This window comes from Schistosoma mansoni, chromosome 7 (genome assembly GCF_000237925.1).
Source record: "Schistosoma mansoni strain Puerto Rico chromosome 7, complete genome".
NCBI classification, from domain to species: Eukaryota; Metazoa; Platyhelminthes; class Trematoda; order Strigeidida; family Schistosomatidae; genus Schistosoma; species Schistosoma mansoni.
In genome coordinates this window covers 1,746,446-1,771,589 of record NC_031501.1, presented here as the reverse complement: position 1 = coordinate 1,771,589, position 25,144 = coordinate 1,746,446, and the positions used below count along the sequence as shown (strand labels likewise).

Genomic DNA, 25,144 nt, shown 5'->3' with positions numbered 1-25,144 from the left:
CGTATGTGTGTACATTGCTCACCATATTTAGCTTATTTCTGTTTGACTATATCGAGTCACGCATGGTTAAATTGAGTTTACTCATTCGGCTTCTCCAATGCGCCTCGCTCTCATCATTCTTGCTCATTCTGAATCTCTATCGGGTCGAATGAATGTTAAAATAAATTCCCCAACAACATCCGTATTTGGTTTCTTATTACTGTCGTCACACAAACGAAGTCAGCCTAGGTGATATACGGGGTTAAGTGGGAGGTGTATATTCATACGTTCATCTGAACTGGAGCGAGGTCAGTCAACACCACAACATTTTGCTCGGTAAGATATGAGTGTTTTAATATCACCTATATACCGTAGCTCTCACTTGAACATTAAATACCTGTGCTTGGTCTCCATTTTATTCAGACATGATTTTCCTAACGCTCAGCATTTCTGCCGTTGTTGTTCAAGGGTAGTTGGTCCTTACATTTCGTATTTATAAACGTGGCTCCACTCAACATCTAATCCCGATTTCTATATTTTTCAACTCAGGTAACTGAAGCATAAACACCCTTATAAAATCCGATTACTGGTAAAGTAAAGTGGGTGGGTTTATTACACTTAAGAATGACGTGTTGATCACCGTGTAAAACAATGATTGACTATCGCCATTGCAAATAGACTGGTGGAGGTAACTCTACGTCTTTAGACGGGTACCGTTGCGACAATATTTGTAGACTGATTATCAACTTTCTAAAATATCTGAATATCGTGGTTCACCACTGCCACCGAAGCGATAGTCTCTATTTGTTTTTTTTCCTCATACATATGAAACCATAGCAGATATGCATTCGGGCATGTATGTTCGGTCTGTAGTCGCCATTCACTGGAGATTAACAAGAATGACACTGCGGCTTAACTTGGATAATCCTGAGTCGAGATCAAACTATGGATTGGTCTCTTTGTTTCCCTCACCACCACCTAGGCCTTACTGCTTCCTTAGGAAACTTAAAGTACGGATAGGATCATATCAGGTTGGTGATTTGTTCACATATTTACGATGTGTATGATTAGCGACCGATTTCTCTGATAACTCGGTTCCATTGCACCTACTGACAAGTGATCAATGAATTCTAGTAAACTATTCAATATCCAACGATTTGTTTTTCTTGTTAGGGCACGCCTGACTTTTTAGATAATTTTTTAGAACTCTATCACTTTACAGACGCTGAACAAATAAGGCAGCTGGGTTAAACATATCTGTATTTGTCATAAAAAGAGAAGACTTCTGATGGCAAAGTAATCTAAAACCTAGTAATTTTCTAAACTACTATGGGTTACACTCTCCATTAATTTCAATCTATGGGTAAGCTATCATTGAACTGCTTACATGGAAGCTTAGCACGTCTAATGCTTTGAATAGTACTTGTTTCACGAACGAAAGACTTGTTAAACTATTGGTCTGTAAGTGTGACTAGTTCAGTCTAAAGTACAATCTGCGATCCATTATCTTTGTGGCTAGTTAGTTTAATCCAGCTAGATTATTACCGATCACGTTTTGGCACTAATCCATGGTTCTAAGACTTACAATTATAAGACGTACCCTGTACCTTTCTTACACACTAGCTTGTGGTATAACTAACATAGCTCAGTGATGATGCACAGCCGCATAGGTACTAAGATCCCTGATCAATAATCGAACTGATCATATAGAAGCACGTGGTGCACTGTCTACAGAGCAACAACTGTTTGGTAATGACTATTAAAGCTTGGTGACCCTCCTAATGTGATAGAGGACCAGTCGGCAGCTGAAGATAGTGCTTTTCTCGTTGACTTAACACTTGCAAACTTGAGTAAATGGGTGGAGGATATGTCTCATGCAGGAATTATTCAGACACATTTTAACCTAACGACTTTTGGAATGGTATAAATTTGGGTAGCAGACTTTCTATCCGTTCGAATACAAAAATAGGCTAAGCTTTTTGCTATCTGGATGGAACCCTGTGAGAAGTGATGTACAGTAGATTATGATATTACTATCTGTTGAAAAAAAATAGTTGCTACGCTTACGTGCGATGGTCGAAATGTCGATGATGTTCTGAGAGTACTCGAACTGTCCGTTTGTCAATGAACTAAATACAAGCACGGACAATTTATAAAAATCATGATAATAATAATTCTCAATAGACGTAAGTTACATGATGCATGAAAATTCACTGAAAAGATCAGAGTGCCACAAATGTTATGAAATTTACTACGTCAAACTACTTTAACCATTTTCTTTGGCTTGTTATGACAAAAGTTTTCCTGTAGAAGAGAGATTTTGGTATATAAATAGTCTGTTGTTGGATTAAGGCTAAACTGTACAGTTTAGAAGATGGAGGGCCATATAAACTCCTGTGTTGCAAGGCTAAACTGTTAGTAACAAATACTTTATGTGACATACATCGTATAAAACCGACGGGATTTCGTATATATTTTGGTATTTGTTTGTTACTGATCTCCAGGTAGTCGCTATACAGGACTTATTGTAGAAGGAACTTCAGAAGTACGGAGTAAGGTATAATTTCAAGTCATGTTCTTGATAGGTAACTTAGATATTAAATTACGATCATGTATTCAATGTTTACAGATGTGACATTCTGAGCACTTTTTCTTTCATTTTGATTATTCGCATGGAGTTTAAGGGAGCACTGCCGTCATTTCTTGTGAAGTTGGGTTGATCGAAGCTGGTGCTAATACCAACGATTTCTGGAGGTACAACAGATCAGGTATATGATTGTTGTCGATGTACAAACAAAGTAATATCCTATATTTAGGCATCGAGAAACTTTCCAAACTTCAGTTAGACTTGGGAGACCAGGATCACTGAGTTCAGCATCCAGCTTGTAGTCAATCGTTATCGAATTATGTCTGCACAACTAACGAAATTGAAAAAAAACAAATGTCTGAGGTTCTCAATAGTATCAGTATGACAACCACTGACCGTTAATTTACTATCCGTTTAGAGTCACTTTTAATAAACTGTTAGACTTACTCTGATCTTCTGTATTTTTACGTAAATATAGTGTAGTAGTATGGGTAATGATGTGCAGTGATTTTGACATTATTTTTCAGGATGATTTAAGTTTACTCGTTAACCAGTACAGTAGTAAGAAATTGGTTGTGGTCAGAGTTCAGTAATCCCTATCAATGGCTAAAGATAAAATTCGTTTTTAGATTAAAAAAGCTAACTGATAACTCCAAATAATGGTTTGGAAATTGTTGTACACAATAAAAATATTATGATAAGACAAGACCGAGGTAAACTGGTATAAATACCTAGAAAATAAGAGAAACTTTAAATACGCTGTGTCGCTGAATGGAGTGGAGGCCTCATGGGGCTCATTTAGCTAGGTAGATCAATGGGAAAGAAGTGATTTTCAATAACGTCCAGTTGTTTACAGAGTAAGTACTCCTAGGAGTCATTTATCCCCTACGACAACACTAGGGTTTCTATTTTTGTGGTCATTTCGTGGAGCCTTTTATTCCAATGATAAAGGGGGTGACCGTGATTTGACGCACCATCTTGATCAGTATATGAGCTGCAGTATCCAGTCCATATTTTACTGTAGATGTATCGAATCTAGTGGGTGTAAAAAAAGCAACTCCAGATTCTTTTACTCGATAATATATTTATAATGAAAGGTTGTCAGATATGAAGATATCGAATCATTAGAAGTAAAGGTAACACAAGTATTCGGAGTCTGACAGCGCCTTTACATGTAGCATTTTGATAATACGGGTATGTTAACCCAGTCAAATCAAAAGTCAGAAGTGGAGAGTTTCAAAGCTATATTTGAAAAGATATCGATATCTGGAGAAAGATTGGATCTATGCTGGCTAAAGGTTGTAGAAGATGCGTTTCACGGCGTACTCACTCGTAATCTGGTATGGATATGTGATTAAGAGTCTTTGGTTAGATGAGCCCAGAAAAACTAATGCGGTCATGTGGTGTTTATTTTAACCAATGATTCCTTTATACTTGGTGACTGCTTGATTTCGAATTTCAAATACAATACATTCGTTTGGGCTCATCTAGTACTTTCTGATTAAATTGCATTATTTCTGGGGTTCCTAGTTTATACTCCTTCTTATCACAAGTCAGAATCAAATGTCGAAGACCTACAGAACTATTCATCTTGTGGATTTATTATCCGCTTCAAAACAAAAGTATTGCCCCTATTTATGACAAAGAGCATCGTAACCCTTTGAAAATTCACTAAAGTTAAAGATAGTGTTTGGGTTACCTCTATTCTTTGTCAGAACTCCTGGCCCAGATAAGTGGCACAGTCAAGAAATGATAGAAGTTGTTGGTCACAATTGAGTGGATTCTTGTTGTCCTTGATGAGAGCGAAGATTCTAATAGATTGTGATGAGACTTAGTGAGGGGTGACTCCTTAGTAAGGTTTACTCAGTCAGCAAAATGTACGTTGATACACCCCACCATAAGGTTTCTGTACTTATCAGTAGAATAAAAATAATAAGGTATCCCGTCGCTTAAATTTCAGCCGACAACCCACTGTTCCATACGTTTATCTTCTATTAGTCGCACCGACTTAATTGTCCCACTTGAAACAACGGTTTATTTATCCATAATGTCTGGATTTCTAGGACTTGCGATTACTCTATCTGAAATACCCTCGTTTTTGTCTTTCAGATGGGTGTTTTGCAGATGGTTGAGTAATGCATTTGGCCCCCTTACTGCTTTCCGTCATCACTCAACAATTTCACCATAGCTTCTGAGAATTATTCGTTTTCATTAGGGGTTTGATTATATAGTAGGTCGATTCACGATATATGCGCATTTATGACATTTTCGTCGTTCCCTCCAGTGTTATGATGTTTTTTTGAGCATTTGGATCTATCCTCGGAAATTTCCGTAATGTAGTTTCTCCTCTGTTAACAAGAAACGAGTCCCCATAGGTGCTGTTGGCTAAGTTGATACTAACTCTTACAATGACATCTGGATCCGACAGAATTGCGCATTCTATAGTAATGCCTTCGTTGTTGGGAAGATTTGTTTTAGCTTTCAGTATCTTCATAACCTCTTTTGATTAGGGAGACTCTTTAGAATTACATTGACATTCCTCACCTTTTGTAAACAGCAAGAGTTATATCAGCATGAGTTTTATGTTATCATTCAGGATAGTGACTCCATAAAGTTAAAGTGTTAGCATGAGAGTAACAAGTTATTTTATCATCACGATGATCTGATCAGATTATTTCTTGTGGAAAGTTGTGGCAGATTGAAGATATCAGTTTCTAAGTAATGGAAATGTTGATAATATACCAAAATATGAAGCGTGCGCAAAGAAAAACATTGGACGTTACTTAAATTGTTAGAAGGATGCGTGTCAGAGTTCTTTTTTGGTTCATTAATTCACAATTATAAGTAGTCAATGATTCAGAATATGATAGATATAATCTAGTACGTGTATTTCGAGTAATAACGTAATTAGGATATCATTGTGATCTGTAGACGTAGATAGCGAAATTGTTAGAGCTCCACTTCAGAACGAGATGTATGCGAGTGAAGCAGCGTGTTTGTGAACGATAATCCATATATCATGCCATGAGAGTACAAAATTGGAATGGCGGATCACAGTCAAGTTTTTTAAACAACAATTTTGTAGTCAATAATGGTAATCGTACAAATTATTCGAAATTATGAATACTGCAACTAACAACAAAAACTAATTACAAGATACGATTGTGTTAATTACAACTACTAAATCTTCGAAAGTCTATGTTCATAAAAGACAAAATATTTTACGTATTTCTCTCCAGGTCAGGCGAAGTTGTTAATTTGTTAGTTTGTATAGTCAAGTGTAAGGCCGAAGGGCGGGTCATCAAATCTCTCTCTGACCTTTAGTGGGGAAAACAGTATGGCGGATCCTGGTGTTTATTTTGTTCTATTGTTGTTTCACTTGTTGGTGAATACGTTAAATTCCTGATAAAATTACTGTATTCCACACTTTCTTAGTGTAGTCTAACTGCTTCGGTTCTCATATAGTTGGCATTTTATCCTCCATCCTTTTTTCTGCACTGGAACTGAATTGTATTCTAGCACCATGTCCATCCTTTTCTTCCCTGTCAACAGAGACGGGGGCAGACAGCTTGATAAATAAAGTGCTATTGCAATATTTGGCTCCTATTTCAATGCCTGCCTTCACATTAGGCTTCTTTGATTCCCTCTGTCCCACCACTTTAATGCTTGGGCTAGCAGGGTTTCCGGCACATTCTGTGTAATGTAGACTGAAATGAGATTACACTGTATTGTACCCCGTCTTTGTATTTACGTGGAACGTTGCAAAGTGTGTTCCAATCCGATATATACGAACAATTCGGAGCCAACTTTTTAAAATACCGGGTTTCGTAGAGAAAATTTGCTTCAATATAGGTAAATCTCTCCATCTCTAGTTAATTTGACTGTTCTCAGTCATTAATCTGTTCTGTGAGCAAGTATTACAACATAAACGACAACGTCGAATTAGTTTTATTACTTTGGGTCAGTTTATTCACTCAGTGACGTCAAAACATAGTTTTCAGCTACTTGGGCAATTAAAGTGAACATTTAGCTTCAGTTTCGACTTTGAAATACATGGTTCATATTTCAATATACTTGTACTGAGTTGCCCGGATGCAGTTATTTTTTGATGTTTTGATATGTTGAGAGTCTAATCTACAAGGTGGTGGAGCGACGTTAGATCTCGCATGGTGGTAGCCACTGACTGACAATGAGTTCGTACTCCGTTTGTTCCCTCAGCATCCTCGAGCCTATGTGCATCATTGGTTTGGAATCAGGGTTTTCCAATTCCCCTGGGTGGATTCCCCGTATCCGCCAATCCGGTTAAAGCGCCGAATATTCGCTTTTCGTCCTCTCAGTTTTGTGAACGACACTCCTTTTGCGAAAAGGTATAGTGTAGGACTTCCCTGTCAGTGGCTGTATACACGTGGCCATGTGAGAGCACTTTGAGTGGGAGAGCGGATTCTCGTTACCTTCGGCCGTACCATGGCATTTGGGGCAAACCGCTCATCCCGATGTGACATCACGTTCTTTACTTATTTACTAAGTAGCCTTATGTATTTTTCTTCCGTTCACACTTATTGTGAGGTCTACGAACAAGTTACGACATAATAGTTGAGGTTGTGTTGAGTAAGAGTGGAAGAGTGATTCAGTGGCTAGGGCGTCCGATTTTCAGCCACTAAGTCGCAGATTCAAATCTCTACGTCTTGTGTTTTGGTAACCGAGTCGCATTACTGACGCTCACACTTGGAGTGTGAGCTAAAGCCAAATACAAATCTGCACCTGGCAAATGAGTTGGAACTCCTTTTATTCTAACTTAAAGTGCATGTTTGCTTACACTTTCAGTCCTTCGAGTGTGTAGTCATTAATATATTAAACTGTACTTATTGAGTTCAACACATAGTACAGAGTAAACTACATAAGTGTCCCATTCTCCATTATTTTAGATTTGCCTACATCAGAAGTAAAGTAAACAGTAACATGGGACAGTATGGGTATGCTACTCCCTTCACGGATCAGTGGGGTACGTATTGTGTTAAATCTTGAATGTACTGTTTTTCTACCGCATTTGTGTACAATGCGGGTTTTTGGAGGGTGGATATCCATATTCTCTGTATCTAATTTTTTTTATCTATCTTGAAAATTCGAATTTGTAGGCTTGGATCACGTTAATAATCCACCGAAGAATCCTTATCTTGGTTACAATCATCCAAAAAGTGTAAGTATTCAAATAAATATGGTTTTGATGAAACTATTATGATGAAGACTTTGATTCGTTGCTTTAACTTCCGAGCATTAGTGTTGTGGATCATAATATGGTGATTCGATGCTCGGCTGGAAGACTGTTAAAACGAATGCTGTGATGCGTGGTGATTGCAGTGACTCACAATATTGACCTATCGATCCAAGTCAGTCAGTCAGCTACAACGTTGGACCAAGCATCTGTATGCATCGGTCCGAGTTGCCATACCTCATCAGCACATGATGAACACCAAATTCATAGAAGTAGTTAATGGTGGTAATATATAAAAGAGATTGTATACAAAGATATAGTACAGGAAGAAAGATATGAAGCAATTTTCATCTCATGGTTTAAGGGAAGATAAAGAGTGTATACACCTACGCCGTTGTGATCGATTCTGAGCCATGTGACTCAGAGTCTCTAACCATTGGTTACGATAGTCACGCGGACCCCAACCAGGTAGTCTGCATCTACCAACATGGCTCAGACTAGAAGTTAGTGACTTCAAGGAATGGTGTCACGTTTTGGTCTGGCTGCCCTTATTTTTTTTCCAACCATCCCCCACACTGGTCAGCATTGGGTGTCTTGGTAATCGGTGCTTAGGCATACATAACGCGTGGCACAACCATCTCAGTCGCGCGGACACCAATCAAGTAGTCTGCGTCTACCAACATGGCTCAGACTAGAAGTTAGTGATTTCAACTATCGATCCAGACCCCTAGACCAACTAGGCAACTGGCTACAATATACAGTTCTCTTTCATATAACACTCTTATACACAAAATAATGCATACGAACACAATTGTGAATAAATATTGTGACAGGAGGTGATGCGATTTTTTTCAGTCAACCATTTGATGTCAAATTGGAACGTAACTGTTAGGTGTGCTTTAAACTATACTTCCCTTAAGTGTGGGAAAAAAGTGTTCCTATCCTTCACAGTTGTGATTAAACGCCTCAGTCACAAAACTGTACTTGTTAACTGAGTTGCATTATCATTACTGTTTGCTTATATTGTACCTCGATAATGTAAGTAATGTTACTCAATAGTGATTTATACAAATTCGTTCGATAGAGGCAAGATTTCGGCTTCACTAACGTTACATAGTGGGTCTGGTCAGTCACCGGCTACCATCATACTAGACCTCCTAACGTTACTCCACCACCTTATAGATTAGACCTCTAGGTTAAAGACTCAGTGAGTGACTCCCTAAAAAACCCACCTACTTCGGTCTGGGCGCCAGAACAGTATCCCATCTCTCACACAAATCTAATAATGTAGTGTGGCGCATATATATTTGGTGCCTCCTTGTACTAGTGTTTGTGTTTAAATAAATATAAATAGGTGTGCACTTTGACTCTATAGATCTCAAATTGTTTTGTTTAGTCGCTTATTTGGTTATTTGGTATCTGTGGCATCACCCTACACTCAAACCAGTTCTAGTATGATTTATCTACAGTCTACCTTAAATTTTATGCCATTAGATGATCTTCACTATTGACATTCTTTCTCTATACTGTTTATATGACTTTACATTGTATGATTTCGTTCTTCCAGATAATTTTAATTCGATGTGATTCTAAGCACTTCTGTCTTATAAGTAGAATGATAATTCGTATTCGTCTAATAAAAGGAATGAATATGTCTACTTGTGGCTGAGGAGTTATATGAACACAAACGATATGAATGCGGAAATTTGTTGGACTCGATGAATACTTGACTGTGTGACTCAAACAATAACGCGTCACGTCATTTTCAAATATATGGTACCTTAAACCAGTAGTATGCATTTGTATAATAGTAAACAACTGTAACCATTCATTGTGAAAAGTATCGAATAGATTACATATTAGACGAGTATTGTAACGTCAGCATGTTTGCTTCTAAATATAGGTAGTAAAACCACGTCCTATTCATTCTAATTGGTGTGCACTGTTATGAAACTTAAGTGCAGAATTTAACACAACGCTTGTGTTTATCAAAATGTAGTTAATCAAATAACACAAGCCTCCGGAGTTATCTAACCATTGTTCGTATATCCAACGTTATTAGGTTTTGTGATGATATCAGAAGATATTGTATTTATAGCTTCTTACCCCTTGAGTTATCTAATTTCTTGCTACACTTGTAAACTAATTCAGTAACGCGTCTACTTATGTTAAAGTCACATAATTATCCGTGTACCTGATGTGTTTCATTTTCTATTACACAATTCCATACACTACACGTTTTGATTCCACTCTACTTCAAAAGATTTTTGCGTAACTAGATATCAAGAAAATCAGCGCAAATTATTTCGACATGAGTAGTTAAAAGTACATTTTAAAATCTTCGAATACTGGATGTAAAGATCTGTCTCGTAAATGTTACTTCTTGCTGCTATTTTTGTAATTATTTACATCAATCATCATTTTTTACCCTCTGTTAAACTATTTCAGCATCCTTATCCTCAAATTGTACCCGGATCTTCAAATCCACCATTTCCACGTCGTAAGTTAAATTATGAGTACTTTAACGTTTCACTGTTCAAGCGATGATTGATAGAGGTTAACAGTAACGTGTTAGGTGTTCGTTAATTATCATCAGAGAATCAAAATTTGAAGTTTTGAAATCGTGTACATACTCTGATTGTGCAAGTAAACAGTAGCAATCTTCAGTCTCTTCAACACTGAGAATAATGATTGGAATAATAATAATGTTACAGTATCCAAGTTTTAGTTAATTTGAGTTACAGTTTGCAGCAAGATGTGTGTTCCGTCCCGCGTTGGACTTGCCGGCTGGATATAACTGCATATTTATGTTGATATTCACGCTGTGACTCGCACCCAGTACCTATCTCTTCAAATGCGAACGCGTTATCTCTTAAGCTTCCAAGTCCAACTGGCCATTGACTTGTTCATTGGTTATGATGTTTATCTGTAACTGTTTGTATTATCCCATCTCTTATTCAGGACCGAATTTCGACCAGTATTTGTCGGCATATATACATCTTAACCGAATAGAATCCCCGTGACTGCTTTTTTGTTGCAAGTCACAGATATTCTAAAATTTATAACAGAAGTGGGCATGAAAGTAATTCGCTTAATATGCACAGATGTCAATAAAGACTGACCGACTACGGTGCTGAACATCAAGAAGAGGGATATACAAACCCTTAAGAATAACAGTAGTCTGTTTAAATAATTATGTAGTCGAAATGTGTATTATGCTCATTCTGGAGGTGCATGTCATTTTTTGAACAAAATCGGAATCTACAGAATCCATACTAGCTTCTATTTTCTGGTAACATTTCAATTTGTATCATCTTCAGCATCCCATGATTGGCGTCGTAATATGCAAACACATTTTGCCATGTTAACTAATTGCCTTTCTACCTTTTATACCCAGTTACTGCTTAAGCTTATATATACTGTATAACCTCTGGAGTGATACACAAAAATCGTCCCTCGTTGACTGAAATCGGCACTTTAAAATGACTACACTTACTAAATTATCATTTCTTCTATGTCTAAGCGTATTTTACCTGGTCTCAGAGTTTTATATCTTTTTTCGCCATTGAGTTTCAACTATTCTGTGTAGGGGAAACCATAATTGATCTTAAATAACTTTCAAATTATTCTCAACACATCAAAGTCAGGTTTTATAAAGCATCAAAAAATTACTCGCCTGATAATTTTGTAAACTGGATTTTCCATATTCAACGTCCAAAGATAACTTGGACGGGCAGTATAACTTTCTCTGGTTTCTCTTGCTACTCTTTGATTCACTCTTAATCAGTTGATCGGTAGGTAGTCTTCTAGATTTCTTAATTTTCAACAGGGAATAAGAATTCGAACACGTATTAACGTTCTTGACACTCATACAATAAATGTAACTTTGCAATCCAACCTTTACCCATTTCAGCTGCTTTACATGAATATCATTCAATAATAATAATAGTAATATCGTATGTCATACTCAAATACCTACTGATCTATTTATTCACTAAATTAAATAATACAAAATCCCATCTAGCGAAGCTTGATTCAGAAATTTTGTCCAAGTTTGTTGTGGGACCGTAAGACAGATTAGTTGTATTGATGTAATTCAGGTACTGATTAACTTATCGAGACTGTCTATCTAATATCAGTAACCTTCTGTTAACCAATAATACTGTGATAGTGAGTTAGTTGAAAATAATACTTAATAACTATTGATCCAGAATGCAGTTTCCCACACTCGATTGTCCGATACCTAACATAAAACATAACACAGCAGGCGAATAATTTTTAACTACATAATTCTAAATTCTGAATCATTCATAAAATAATGTGTAAAATTCTGACCGCACACCAACATAGTTAAGTAGTTACAATAGGGACATAACTAAGCGATAAGTGGAGGGAGGACTGGTTAATAGGCCTGTAATAAAGTAACAGTAGACTAGGAAATATACAATATACGACAACAGTTTGTGCATCTTGGAAAAGCCTACAAGTCCCAGAATACATGAAAACAAGTTTAAGTATTTATTAATTATTCAAGAAAAATATAAACACTAGCTTTAGATAAAACCGTACCGAAAGTTTCATTTTGTGTAATATTTATCAAGATATAGCATTTTCAGTTTACTCTTGTAATCAGTGACTGATTCTTCACTTCTTTTTTCTTATTATCTTTCGATACTACTTAGCTGGAAGTCAACGACTTGCTGCTGCTCATCCACTACCTCCATCATCACCGCCTTCATTTTTCGTTGCACGAGGATTCCAAAGTTCCAATCAACAAGTAATCTTTGTTTTTTATTTATTTATTTGCCTTCATTTCTATAGGAGACTAATTGTTTTAATCGTTGTTTCAATAATGTAGTTAAATATCAGATTTCATTATCATTATGCAATGGTCCATGGTGTAATCATTTGCGTAAAAGTCAGTATATCGTACTGATAAGGTATCTTTTTTAAACTAAGAAGTATAGCAATTTAGGTCAACTTATATTCATGTAAGATTCTACGCTGATGATTATTAGTATTAACTTAGAATGAAGAAGTAGGGTACTGTATAACGAATAATTGTATCTTTTGGAAGAAACTCCATATTTCATCGTTGCACTGCTGGAAGGTAATCAATATATCTTTGTGTAACCTGATAAATGCAGTCAACTTAATTTAGCACAACCTCAAGATATTGATAAAAAAATACTGGTGATACAAAGCTTTCAGATCTTTAATTTATCGATATATGTAAGATACAAACACTAAATTGGATGCTATCTTGATAACCTGGACTTTCATACAACACATGTACGTCCACTAGTTTTTAGTTACTGCAATAGTTTGTAAATTCTAATTCCTATGAAACATTCATCTTTCTATAAGATGCAATTCAGTGTAGAAATGGTCGCTTTTTTCGTCATGTGGTTAAAATAAAAAGATGTTGCAAGTATTTAACTGATGCTACTTCTACGAATGTATGTCGTAAACAAGTTAGGTAGCAGTTCCAATTATTCCTGGATGATTATGCCATATGTACTAAGACTGAACTAGTTGGCTGGTTATAGTCAGTGTGGAGTCTAGTATAAATATACGCTATTTCAAGTTATCACATCATGTTGGCATAACGAGATGCAATTAATCAGATGAATAGAAAAGAAGTCGAAATAATGTATTGGCAATGATAATGAGAAAGAATATGGTTCAAAAAGACAACGAAAAGGAATGTATGAAAGAATACTCGAAGATTTAGAGGAAGATAGAGTGAATGCATCTAAGCGACTGTAATCTACTCTGAACTATGTCATTCAACGTTTCCTACCAGGTGGTCTTAATCTAGTAACATGGCTCAGGCCAACAGTCTAGGACTTCACAAATGGATACCACGTTTTGCTTTGATCGTCCCTAGGCTCCTTTCAACTTATCCCTACTGGATCTATCACTGAACGTCAAGGTAGGTAGTGGTTGGACATAAGTAATATGTATGTGGATTACCTCAGTCAATCATGATTCACGACGTCATCTTTGCTTAGTACCTTATCCTTAACCTCCATAATGCTCACTTGATCGTTCCACTATGTCGAAAGCAGACCAAGCAAACTGTAATTGGTTAGCAAGAGGTCCGTTTATCTTATCATGGTCATCCATTAGGTTGGGTTCCATTAAGCAGAAAGAAGAATCTTATTCGCTCTTTATGTTGCCGAATACATCAGATATGTAGTGCTGAATGCATTGACGAAGAACTCGCATTCCAGGGAAACTTTGGCTGAAAACGGCTATCCCAGCCGTTTCATAGAGAAGAATATGAAAAAAAGAAATTAGGACAAGGAATCCAGTAATTCTGTCTCAAAGAAAGACCTTTATATAAATCTGTAATTTAAAGGTGACCAAACTTTTAATGTAATTAGAAATCGGTTAACGGCAGTGATAAAAAAGACGCTCTATGCAGTAAAGCCGCGAATAACGTCCACTAGTAAGAATCTGTTTTCTGTATCCGTTAAGGATTAGCCTCCCCGCCCGGTCGCCTCCATGTGCATTTACCAGTTTACCTGCTCTTGTGGAGCAAGCCGTAGCCGACGTTTGCTTTCAACTCGGATACGAGAACACGTCCCAGTGTCGATCTATAAGGGTGGGAGGAAAACGGTTAGATGTTCTATTCATGAACATCTAATCGACTCTAATCACTTTACCGATCCACAAGTTGATTTTAAGATTGTTTATACAATTCATCCAAATCTACCTAGATTTCTTTGTATCCAATTCCTTAAAACAGCAGTATTTATTATTTATTTATTTAAACACAAATATTGGTACAATGAAGCACCAGATACATATGCGCCGCACAAATCTCATTCGATTTGTGTGAGGGCTGTGATACTGCCCAGGTGCCCAAACTGAAGCAGGTGGATTTCTTAGGGGGCCACACCAGGAGCCTTTGACCTGAAGGTCTAACCCACAAGGTAGTGGAGCATCATGAGGAGATGCAGTCCCATGGCAGCCGGCGATCAACGATTGATTCATACGCGATTTGTTCCCTCAGGATACTGGAGACAGCCCATGTGCACCATTTGTTTGGAATCAGGGTTTTCCAACTTCCCTAGTTGGACTCTCCGTGTCCACCAACCTAGCTGAAGCGCCGGACCTTCACATTTCGTCCTCTCACTTTCCTAAACAACACCCGTGGTGCTAGAAGGCAGTGAGTAGGATTTCCCTGGCAGAGGCTATATACGCTTGGCCTTGTGATAGCATTTGGAGAGAGAGAGCGGACTCTCCCCACTCTCGGCCGTACTAGGGCATTTGTTCATATGTTCTCACAGAACTAATAATCAAAAAAAAATTTCATATACATATATACGATTGTAAAGTTTGCTAATAAATTCATTGAAAAGAGATCGCTTCTTTAAACTTAATGTTTTTCAATGTTAAAGTGGAAATCATAATCAGGCATAATTCATTATGTAAAGTTACACATTCCAATATCTTTCGCTTTTGTTTTTTATTTTCTGTCAATAGGAATCAAATCACAAACTACCAACAGATCATATGAGTCGCCATTCCATGCCTATGCGTTCTACATCTCCACCTCCAAGAAGTTAGTTTTATTTTTTATGTTCAGTATTCTTTCATTGTTTAAAAATCTGCAGCGACTATACGCGAACAACCAAATACAAATTTACATACAAAATTATACACATTCTATTACTTTTATGTATTACATAAAAATTTCAAAAGATGTACTAGTGTGGGATTAGATTGTAATAATGTATGTAGGTAATAGTTCCAGTGTGATTTTATCTTATTCTTAAAAGGTTCTTTATAATAGTTCATTCTCGACCACACGATTACAAGTTCGAATCATGCTCCATTTTTTTAGAATTTCGGGTTAGATAGATATATTTCGTAAGTATCGTTAGTCTTGGCAAAAAACAAACAGTATTTTTAGGCTGAATACATACGCATACATTTATACTCAGTAAATGAGTTACATTAATCCTTATTGGTTTGTATTTTACGGTTGTTGACAACAAAAGACTCTATTTGATCAAACATGTGTGAATACCTTGTTGACTGAATGGATGGTGAGGATCGACAACATTTGATATGAGGTCAGAGTTTGATTCTTCTGCGATATTGTCATCAAATTTATTGGAAACATCACTAGTAAATAATGGGTCACTATGATAATCAGCGTCCATCAAAACTGCACTAGGTTCTAGCTTATCATTTGATCCATGTGGCATTTTATGGTAAAACATGAGAATCTCGATAATTAGATTCTCCAGAAATTTCTATTGCAGAATGATGAGTTCGACCCAGTGCAGCCGCATTCAGTGTACTGCTCATTTTGCTCTCTGTATCTTCGTGGGCGGTTGCTGCGACAATTTCACGAGCATTTAACACGGCATCGTCTTTATGAGAGCTGGAGAAGTCACTGTACGCACATGCTGTTTCGGGGATAGTGGGGTTTGAATCTACTACTGGGCATTTTCTGAATTGGAAAGTACTGGACCACTGGACGTATCTTGAGTGACTGCTGTTTCGTCTAAATTACGGGTTGTCGAGGATTCATGAAGGCTGAGATCATTTTCCAGCTCTGTATGCAATTCAGAGAATAATCCATCCACTTCCGACGTATATGCAAAGCAATGGTGATTCAGCAGCTGTGTGTGTAAATTGACCATGAACTCCAGGTGTCGTTCGAACAGCAACAGTAATCGATCGGAATGGAGAGTCATTTTTTTATGTACCAGTCAGTACAGTTATTAAAATTTAATTTAGACGAAACAACAGTCACGATGTGGTCCGTTTGATTGGTATATAAACTCAGTATGTTTGAAATAAATGATTCATACCGCAGAGGCTAAGATTAGTGTTCTGGACTTAACTGGCTAGGCTAGGCACAAAGCAGATCTGACAAGTACTCTAGACTGCTCGTACGGGTTTCGTGTGTCACTGGTCCGATAGATAATTCTCTGCTCTCTTATCACGTCTTATCACGTTCTACAGAACAGGACAATGCACTCGGCCACAAGTTATAACACTTTCTTAATATTCTTATATTTAGACATTTCTATATTGGATATTAACATTTATATTTATATATCCTCATTCATCCGTTTCAGGTCGTTTGTCGCACAGCGGTCGGTCTGCGTCACTAGTACGATATGAGTACAATCAGTACGGGAATTGTGAAGACCAAATTGTCTATGACGACGCTAATCAGGTAATTGTACCACTTTCTTCTTCTTTCATTATGATTAGTCTGGCGCTAATTGTACCCTATCAAAAAATTAGTCCACTGATTCATGTACTCCTTAAAATGTACAATTTTGTCTTTGAATGCTTTTTGCCAACGTTTTTCATCCCTGATCGATTATTTAGTGATACCCTGTTAAATTTTGTTGTTTGTTGTAAACTGTAAACTTCGTGAGTTTACACATGATTTGCTGGGGAATATTTAAATCCTTAAAAGCTGCTTGCGGACTAACCATATCATTATTTTCTTCTTTGTGAGTGTGTATCTCCTTTTGTTTTGTCTGCCCGAAAATTCTCCATTTAAGTTGTCTGTCATTTCTTTTACTATCAAAAACGTTTTCTCTTATTGGGTGGTTACTCTCTCACTATTTCTACCCATTGGCTGCTTACCCCATTCTTTATTCTGTAGTCTCTTTCATGTATTATGTATGCTCAACCACTGTCTTATTGGACGGGTGATATTGTTTGGTGCACATCAGTGACTGAATGTTTTCCAATAAATCTTTCCAGAAAGATTAGTCGGGATTTGGGTATATTGTGTATCAAAATTTCAATCTAGGAGTAACTCACAATAATTGTTAAACCGTGTCAATGTCCCAGAGAAGTTATCAGCTTTCCAAGCAGAATAGTTGCAGCTTGATCTGTTTGTGACTTCTATCATTATTCGGATTTTAATTCCTGAAACATTGTAAAATTGACGATATATCTTTCGTGAACTCGCCCTGAATTTAAATTATCTTGGACGCTAGCTTCGTCCTATTTGAATCACACATCAAGCGAAAACTTGTGGTTTATAGAGTAAGCTAGGGAACAAACTAAATATCTGTATTGTACAAACTTTAAATTAAGTGAAATAACGTCTGCAAAAATAGCTTCGGTTGTTTGTGATGGCTTCTTTGTTTCCCTGTTCACATGAGTTTGTGTGTTTGTTGTTATAGGTCGACTGATTATGTGTTGGGTGACAGGATGTAGTGTGCCAATTTATCGATTTCATTGTTTTGTATGATTTTGAGCAGTCTGCCATCAGTCACTTGTGTGTTTCTATTACTGTGGAAGTTTGAGTTGTCGGTTGGTCTTTTGTTAAGTTTCTGTTGATGTTGTTTTTGTGAACATTGGACTACAGTTTACTTTGGTGTATGTGTATATTTGTGTTCTTTGGTAAATTGTGTTCGGTTTGTACTCTATGTTATCATTTAGTTTTATCTTAGTTGTGTGTTCTGTCGAATCGGGTAGTTATTGTTGTTTGAGTGCCTTTAAGTCTAGCTTTGACATTTTGTATGGGTTTTTCGCGAGTTGTGTCTATTTGTTGTGATTCATTCGGTAAATCTAATCAATTTGTCAAGTCTATTATGAGCAGTGTACCAGGTGTTTAGTTGGTTCTGCTGGACTTTGTCATGTTTAGAAGGTCCATCTTAATTTTTAGTTCCTCCACTGTTAAACCTTTCTGGGTTTTTATTCCAAGAATCATTCGTCTTGCTGTATTGTGGACAGCTTCTAGTCTCATCCAATCTCTTCTTAATACTATGGTCTCTAGACCCCTTAGATGAAGGTTGGATATATATGAGATTCCGTCTGCTCCCTTTTAGTTGGTAGACTGATGTTGTTCGATCACAAGCATGGTCGAATTTTGATCATTAAGTGACAGGCTTCAATTCTACGCTGACATCTGGCAGTCACTCACTCATTAATTCTTCGAAAATGCTAGAAATCACACTTTTATTGAACATTGAAAAATGATAATTATCCTCACATCTAATGTAGTTTCTTTTGTATTAATTAATAATTCACTCTTTTTCCAGTTCAGTTTTTACTCCTTTTTAACTAACAGTATTTCTTGATTTTTTTATAGCCATCAAATTTGGATCGTTCACCGTATCTACGTCGTCATGGTTCGTTTAAACCTTATGTAACACAAATGGACTCAATTGTTACATGGATTAAGTTCATATTGATACTTTTATTTTCTGTCTTATTTAAGGTGTATTTAGTAACAAAATAGATTTTATGTGTGCTTCTGCATACCGTTCTCACTTCACATGAATATGGACTTATTAGGCTATAAACAATATCCTACCGTTTACTGTCATCTTTCCTTTTTTAACGCAATAAGTCTTTTGACATTATCATCATACTTAGTTTATCGTGTTTCATTTGTCTAACTGTGAAATGTTGAGTATATTTTATTTACCTTATTGATATTACCTTTTTTCTCCTTGATTCACTATCAAACTGTAGTAAACTATGAGAGTCTTAATGCGCCACCATTGAAGTTCGCGAACTATATCATCCTTCAGATGACTATATTTGATATAACTCAATAACTGTGTTAGAGTTCATCTACTCAAGATTAAGTATAATAATATCTTGTATAAAAGTGAATTATATTATTCAGCTACACATACTAATGTCGATGGAGTTTGTTCCGAACTTATTATCCATTGGTTGGTGATTGAACACTTTAACTACTAGGACACATCTTTAAACCTATTTGAGAAAATGATTTCATTAATAACGTCCAGTTTTGTAGAAAATTAGTCGTAGACATGATATTTTGTCTTATAGTGCAATGATATCTTGTATATATTGTTTTGTATTTACAGGTTCAAATGCTACACGACCATCTTTAGGAAGACCAACACTTAGAGATAGATCTCTAGATAGATATCCATCTCAACGGTCTGAAGGAATGCCTAGGTTACAGGTAAAATATACCAGTTTATCATTTCATTTTGAGTAGAATAATATATGCATACATTTAAATGTGGAAACTAGGTTTTATGATGCTTTTTTTCTCCATTGAAATGTGAATAATTTAGTTAATTAACTATGACATCACATTGATTTATCGGTTAATTCCATTGTTTCCAGCCTCCAAACTATGAAATGAGATCTTTTATGCCAATGAGACGAGGTGAACCAGTTGGAGATGATGTGGAGATGGATAATCTTCGTAAGTGTGTTATATATTTGTATTTCTTCTTTTCAATTCCCGATATATTTAGAATGTGAATAAGATAAAAAAATCGATATTTATTTGAATATTAGTCGGACATAGTGTACTCAATGTCGAGTCACCTAAATTAGTGACCACATTGGAACTTTGTCGATAGGATTCGTTCTGCACTAAGAAGGACCTAACACACATGACATTGATCATCACCCAATTATCAATCAATTGTAAAGACATAGAAAACATTCCAAAGTTACAATTACATTCAAAATATAACAAATAAGGTACTATGCAAAATTAAGCTCAGTTAAAAATAGCAAATTTGATAAGTATCACTAAAATGGTTCGATACAAGTTTAGATAAAATTGTATTTTGTCCATAAACTATACATTCTGATTGTATACAGTCTATTGGTACGTGACCTATGTGAACAGTCTGATTATAAAATAATTATCTGTTATATTAAGGCTTATAGTTACTATACAGATACTGATTATAAGTTTCATATTTAGTATAGTTTGGTATGACTATTTGGGTATCAAACCGTATTCTATTGATTAACTGAGTTGATTTATTGCCTTGATCAGTTAACCTATGCATAGGGATTAACACACAAGGTTCGTTGATCAATGGGTATGAACATGCGCTATCGATGAACTAAACCACAAATTATATAACACAATACGTAATTGTACCCAATTAAACATGACAATTAATATATTTAATTCATCTTATTTAAACTTTTTCAAATCTATAATAATAAGACATTTAAATGATATATTAAATTGACGAATTAAGTTGTTTATTTACAGGTCCAAGAGCCCGACGATCATCATTGGAAAGATCTTTTCCTAGAGGAGAGGATTCGTCAAATCATCATGGTCTCCCTCATTCCTCTGAAAGAGCGTCGAGACAGGTAATTTTTTATTGATTAACTAGTAAATAGTAGTAGTCATGTAGTAGTGTAATGTTTGAGCACTTTTTTATATTTAGATATAATTAAATATACATAGAATAACAGGATAAAAATTTGTTTGTTATTTAACACTTCCTTTATTCATTTATTTGTTTATTTGCAGTTTCCAAGTTACGATATGAAGCCGTTTGCAACTCCAAGACGAGTCGAACAAGAAGATGGTGTAGATATATTTGAATATGGTAAGTTGTTTGTTAGATGTTATGCTTTTTGTTTTTACAGTCTAACTATACTATAGGCATCACTACACTTTAGAGTAAGATATGTAGAATGATGGCTATGCATGACACGTATATTTACTCGTCTACTTAGAATACGCAGATGATATAGTTCCATTTGGTTAAGGCGCTGACAAAATATTAGGTTTTCTGACCACCTTGAGCAAAAATGCAAGCATGTTCGGCATGTGGTTCTTTTCCTTCTGGATTGGCTTGCATGAGTACTTGAATTAATGACAAGGAGTGAAGTAGTTGGGCGTATCGACCGTCTCACCCATCTCGGCAGTTCCATCAGTCCTGATGGCATAGTGTTTGGAGAAATCACGGCACGGACTCAGAATGCTCAATCAGCTCGTGCCAACTTGCGTTACTTGTGGCGTAGACGAAATATCTGTCTTTCAACCAAAGGATGAGCATACTGTGCAGCAGTTCTCTCTGTTCTACTACCTAGGTAACGCGGGCATTAAGAATAGAGGAAATCCATAGATTACTAGTATTCGATTATAGGTATCTACAAAGCATTGCTTGTGTGTTTTAGAACCATTGAGTAAACGGTTTCAAAGTCAGGAATAGACTACTAAGTAAGGATGGGAAATTAATTGGTGCGGTAATAAATCTTCATCAACGGAGGTGTTTGCGACATGTGTTACGTATGTCCAACCTCTGACTACCTCGATGGACGATGTTTTGTGGAGCAGCAGTAGTCTGTAATAAAGGTAGGATAGTTCAAACGAAAACGTGGCATCAGTTGATGTGAAGTCATTGACAATTGGACTGAGGAGCCATGTTAACATGTGTAGGCTGTTTGTTTATGATCCACGTGATTGTCGTAGGCAATGGTTAGAAATTTTGAATGGCTTGTCTGAAAATCGTTTGTAATGACACAGGTACATCGATTCCTTAGGTTTTTGCGAATTCTGAACTTTTTAATTCCTGATAGTTTTTTTGTGTGTTTTTACTTCACAAATTTATATTTTCAGTAATTGTATCTTTTATGCCTAATCTTTCCTACTACCACTGATACTGTTACTATTTATACTATTCTGGGACTTGACCTGAGAATTTCATTTGTGCGTGTTAATGGGGTATGTTTATATGTACCAGGTTCTACATTGCGCTGACAGATGACGAGCACAACTTATCCTTGACAGTTTATCCAAGTTTAGATTTGTCTTGTCTGAAATAAATTAGAGAAAAAAATGTACTTGTTCCTCCTCAATAAAGGCTCGTTTTTTCACTACTAACGATTTATTTTTATTTGATTATTTCAAGTTAAATCGTTTCATTCATCCTATAAGCTTTATTTTTGCAAACCCCCGTTTTTTTCCTGCATAGGTCCAAGAGAAGTACGACGTTCATTTGATAGACCACCTACTCGCATAGACGATTCTCCTATGAGCTATTCTGTTCATCGTCATTCTGAAGAGAAACAAAGATTCCAGGTTTGTGTTCCGCCTTTTTTTTCTTCAAAAATAAAAACTCATCATCTTATGATTATCTAGTTCATGTAAAAACAAATATCATCCTTAATGTTTAATATTTAAACGATTGAGAATATTCCCAGTTCAGGTGGATTTCTTAAAATAGTATTGTATATTCTCTGAGATAAATGCTTTAATTGTATAGCTTTCATTATTGTTACGGACAATATGTTTATGGCTTACTTTTTTTACGACTAATTGATCCCTGGGTAGTAATCAATATCACGTTTGTCAGATCCTTCTTAGTGTAGATCGAATTCTATCGACCAGTTTGCAATATGGTCAATAGTTTAGGTGATTCTACATCGTGTGCACTATGTTCAGATGAGATGATGGTTGTAGGTGGTCGACAGGAAACCCTGGACCTAGGTTTCGTGCTATTTAGCACACATCAGCAAGATATACTTGTAATCTTGAGGGAACTGATGCTATCAAACGGATTGGACTACATGTCATCCAGATTCACAGTCAGAGACGTTACCACTGAGCTATCCTGGCCGCGACAAATAACACATAATTTATAAAATCAGTGTAACATTGCTTTATTGTAACTATTGCTATTTATTTTCAGCCACCAAATTACGATAGGAGATCATTTACTACACCGAAGCAAGGCGAATTAAGAGAGCCAATGGACATGGATCCATACGGTTAGTAATAATGAAATATGTATATAATTATTAATCTGACTTTTTATGAAATTTAGAATTTTCCTATCTCTGGTTAAATGATGTGTTCAGTGTTTTTTTTTACAATACAGGAATATTTGTTTAATCTGAATTATAATTAATATGTATATCACATATTTGTTGGTTGGATGTTAGATAATAGACCATCGATATCATGAATAAATTTTGTTCATTATCATTATCTGGAATCAGATTTGGTCACAAGGCCACGAATGCACTTACTGTCTGTCTCCGTTTAGATCTTGAGTTTTCAAGATGATCACGAGGTTCTATGTTGCAGTTGACTGACTAACTAAAAATATTGAGTCGTAGATAACTAATTATGTTCAGAAAGGGGTTTTGTGGAGATTTTATTAATTTTATGGTTGAATTTATGAGTCAATTGAAACTAGACCACCATGAAAAACCTGGAAGAACTGCACGGCCGTTTCATCTTATTGTGGGACTCTTCACAAGTACGCATCCACGATCTCGCCCCGCGAAATTCTAACCCAGGACCCATCAGTCTCGCGCGCCCGCGCTTAACCCCTAGACCACTGAGTCGGCCGTCACCCAACGGTGTTAATGTCTAACTTCAACTAATTGTCTATTTTAGTTTTGAAGGGATTGTATTCGCCACAGATTATAATCTTATTTGGGATATTATTTAAAATAGAGATAGTAGTGGACAGCTATTTCTTCATAGTTTTTGGGCTACCCGAGAGTGGGTGTCCATCAAATATCAAACTCGGGACCTCCAGATCTCGCGGCGAATGCATAACTAGTAGAGTGACTAATTCAAACTTCAGTGATACAGTCTCAACTTCAGTCGATTTACAGTGTAGCGCGACGATCAACCGGTACCATTGACTGCAACCGTTTCTCTCTCAACATATCCGAACTCCACCAATCTTTTTTCTCTGGAGCTTCAAGAACATCTCGAATTAAGTTCGACGCTTTCTGGTTTTCAGTGATACCCTGTGGTCAATTTGTGATGATAATAATAGGTGGAGGATATTATATGAACTTGGTTTTTACAAAAATTTGACAATTATTAATCTTGAAAATGTTTCACCTAATTAAAATCCAAAATTGCATTATTTTATACAGTTGTTTACTGCAACATCGCATTTATCCGATGCTAATTTAACTTTTTTGTTATATCCTGTGGCCTGAGTGCCCTATTTATATATGACGTGACGACGCCGCCAATTAGAGAGCAGTGATTTATATTCGGACCAGTGACACACGACACCCGTACGAGCAGTCTAGATCACTTGTCGGTCCTGCTATCTACCTAGCCCAGTCAGTTAAGTCCAAAACACCAATAACAACCTCTGTGGTATGAATCGTTATATTTCAAACATACTGAGTTTATATACCAATCAAACAGACTACATTGTACCATAAAATAGTAAAACAACATTTGTACAAGATCAAGCCAAATGTGGCTGTGAATGTGGGAGGCCGTAGTTAATAGACTGGGCATAACTCAGGAATGGTAAATCATACAGTAGTAGTCTATAAGTCAAAATAAAGCTCATAATAAAAGGAACATGATTATGAATAGTTGAGTTACTTAACAATTATACAGTAGAAAATATACGTATCATATTGGTCCATAAATACTTCTCAAAAGTTACCATTCATAATTCTCTTCAGGATATAACACTTGAAAATTCCTGCTCTTATTTCTACAGGGGTCAATCATCCGCGGTCAATACGTGACGTTCCTATGAATTACGATAATCGTGATGAGAGGCCTAAATTTCAAGTAATTACACTAGTTTTTTAGTTTTCATATTTTGTTTTTCCTTAAGTAATGTGTTAACGGC

At 36.3% G+C, this 25,144-nt stretch overlaps 1 protein-coding gene across 1 annotated transcript in view; it reads left to right on the top strand.

Annotated features, from left to right (window-relative positions):
- Smp_127780 (hypothetical protein) overlaps window positions 1-25,144 on the top strand; it is a gene marked incomplete at both ends in the record, with an annotated part of 60,069 nt that overhangs the window by 20,065 nt on the left and 14,860 nt on the right. Inside the window, 14 exons of the mRNA XM_018798592.1 lie at window positions 7,492-7,568; window positions 7,702-7,763; window positions 10,227-10,278; window positions 12,461-12,555; window positions 15,273-15,351; window positions 16,883-16,983; window positions 18,865-18,904; window positions 19,616-19,716; window positions 19,884-19,965; window positions 20,779-20,882; window positions 21,046-21,124; window positions 22,496-22,602; window positions 23,213-23,291; window positions 25,010-25,083. Of these exons, the coding sequence (XP_018653519.1) occupies window positions 7,492-7,568; window positions 7,702-7,763; window positions 10,227-10,278; window positions 12,461-12,555; window positions 15,273-15,351; window positions 16,883-16,983; window positions 18,865-18,904; window positions 19,616-19,716; window positions 19,884-19,965; window positions 20,779-20,882; window positions 21,046-21,124; window positions 22,496-22,602; window positions 23,213-23,291; window positions 25,010-25,083 (1,132 nt within the window). The remainder of the gene's footprint in view (window positions 1-7,491; window positions 7,569-7,701; window positions 7,764-10,226; window positions 10,279-12,460; window positions 12,556-15,272; window positions 15,352-16,882; window positions 16,984-18,864; window positions 18,905-19,615; window positions 19,717-19,883; window positions 19,966-20,778; window positions 20,883-21,045; window positions 21,125-22,495; window positions 22,603-23,212; window positions 23,292-25,009; window positions 25,084-25,144) is intronic.